This window comes from Pezoporus flaviventris, unplaced genomic scaffold (genome assembly GCF_033815535.1).
Source record: "Pezoporus flaviventris isolate CSIRO_AGI_PZ_B2104156 unplaced genomic scaffold, CSIRO_AGI_Pfla_v1 ptg000123l, whole genome shotgun sequence".
In the NCBI taxonomy this organism is placed as follows: Eukaryota; Metazoa; Chordata; class Aves; order Psittaciformes; family Psittacidae; genus Pezoporus; species Pezoporus flaviventris.
This window is the reverse complement of record NW_026892671.1, coordinates 1644348-1646584: the sequence shown is the minus strand read 5'-3', so window position 1 is coordinate 1646584 and position 2237 is coordinate 1644348. Positions and strand designations below refer to the sequence as shown.

The 2237-nt window shown below is 44.5% G+C and overlaps 1 protein-coding gene across 1 annotated transcript; it reads right to left on the bottom strand.

Annotated features, from left to right (window-relative positions):
* Positions 1-245: 245 nt before the first annotated feature.
* LOC133282419 (olfactory receptor 5AP2-like) lies at positions 246-1181 on the bottom strand. Its single transcript, XM_061478427.1, has one exon. It carries the CDS (start codon positions 1179-1181, stop codon positions 246-248), a length of 936 nt encoding a protein of 311 aa, XP_061334411.1.
* Positions 1182-2237: the final 1056 nt, after the last annotated feature.

Genomic DNA, 2237 nt, shown 5'->3' with positions numbered 1-2237 from the left:
CCTACAGGCTGCTAACTATGAAGTGAAATGAAGTATGAGGTTCCTCTCCTTTTAGTTTCCTTCCAAGGAAGGAAGATGTGATTTGGGGGATCTATATCTCATTAAAAACTGTAGAGTTTTGTGCAGGAAGTGTGGAAGAATCTACATCAAATCATGGGGATTATTGGGAAAAATTCCATTGTTTTAGTGCCCCATAGGCTTTTTCACTTGAGATGAACTCTTCATGTCCTGGATGACAGAACGCTTCAGTGTTGCCAGTGGCTGAAAAAGCTCCTCCTGCATTTCACCAGAGACCCCATCACCTCCCTGTTCCTCAGGCTGTAGATGAAGGGGTTGAGCATGGGGATGAGCACAGCATAGAAGATGGAGGCCACCTTATCCAGGCTCCTGTGGCTAGAAGGAGGTTGTAGGTACATGAAGAATCCTGTCCCAAAGTACATGGAAACAGCCATCAAATGGGAGGCACAGGTGTGGAAGGCTCTGGCCCTGCTCTGTGCTGAGCACATCCTCAGCACGGTGCGGATGATAGACATGTAGGAGAGCAAAATGATCACACTTGCAAACACTGCATTGACAGTGAATAAAGCAAAGATGACCATCTCACTGCTGTGCGTGTCAGAGCACACGAGCTTTAGCACAGTGACTACGTCGCAAAAAAAGTGGTCGATGCGGTTGGGACCACAGAAGGAACCTCCAAACAGGCACCATGTGTAGATGATGGCACTGAGGAAGGCAAATAGGTAGGATGATGCTACCAGCTGCCAACAGACACGGCTGGAGATGATGGTCACATAAAGCAGGGGCTGGCAGATAGCAACGTGCCGATCATAGGCCATCATGGCCAGGAGGTGACTCTCAATAGTAGCAAAGACAGCAAAGGTGAGGAACTGCATCATGCAGCCAGTGAAAGAAATGGTTTTGTCCTCTGATAACAGGTCTGCCAGCATCCTGGGGGAGATGACTGTGGAATAGCAGATGTCAGTGAAGGCAAAATGGGTGAGGAAGAAGTACATGGGGGTGTGGAGGCTGGGAGACACCCGAACCAAGATGGTGATCGCAATGTTCCCCACCAAAGTGACAATGTAAATCAATAGAAACAAGACAAAAAGTGGGGTCTGTGCATATGGGTTGTCTGTAATTCCCAACAGGATGAATTCAGTCTGTGTGTGATTTCCTCCCATGACCAGGTGTTACCTGCTGAGACAAAAGGAATTAGAACATCATACTGATTAAACAGAGATATTCAGGAGTGGATCTAACTACAGTCAGTCACTAGTTTAACTTTGACGTTTTGGTGGAATTAATATAGTTTACTGTATTTTCTATCCCACATTATATATATGTTTTTCACTTGTGGTACTTTCAATAGGACAGGGAGCACGTAGAAGCAACAAATGGCACTTGTTGCTGGGATACCTAAAACTATGGATTTATTCAAACACGTGTGTTTTCAGGTATGCTGAAAGAATCAGATCTTTATTCACTTTCGGTTTGGCAGCAATTTGTGCTGGAAGACACCTCACAGGGACCTCATAGCAGTGAATGTAAACCTGGAGAGTCCCAGTCCCAGTGAAATCCCATTTTACACGTTAATGTCCTCTAGGTATATTGCCTTGACTTCTAATTATCATTCATGTCACCAAATCGCATTTATCAAACTATTTGAGATCATTAACAACAGATAACATTAACATTGGTTAAATGGACAATAAATCATCCTAAACCCATGGGCATTAATTTGCTTCCTTAAAAGCAGAGTTGATATTTAAAACGCGCTGATTCCAAATCCTGATTTGTTAGTGATTATATTCTGTTGGCAATCTGAAAATTTTATTTCTTTATAACAAAGTAAGATTCCTCCTCATTTAACACTTGAACAAATTAGTGCATCTGCTCTAGCTGCCTATGCAAAGGAAACACAACCTGCATCAGACATTACTCCCTCTTCTTATAAAGAAAACCCACATTGGTAAGGCTGTTTTCTGACACAGCTTTACCAAAGAGGATGCAAGAACATGCAGACACAAGCCCACTGCCTCAGTGCAGGCGAGGCTCTGCTTTCTGTTGGTGTTACCTCCTGTGCCTTCCCTGTGTCACCAAGTGATGGGAGCCAAGGATTTATCCCCAACGCAGCAGAGAACATCTATGTGCCAGCATCAGCTCTGTTAAGCACCTGATGTGAAGAGAGGTGAGCTCCTGCCAGACTCCAAGAGCCCAGCTTGTGGTGCTGAGGCTGT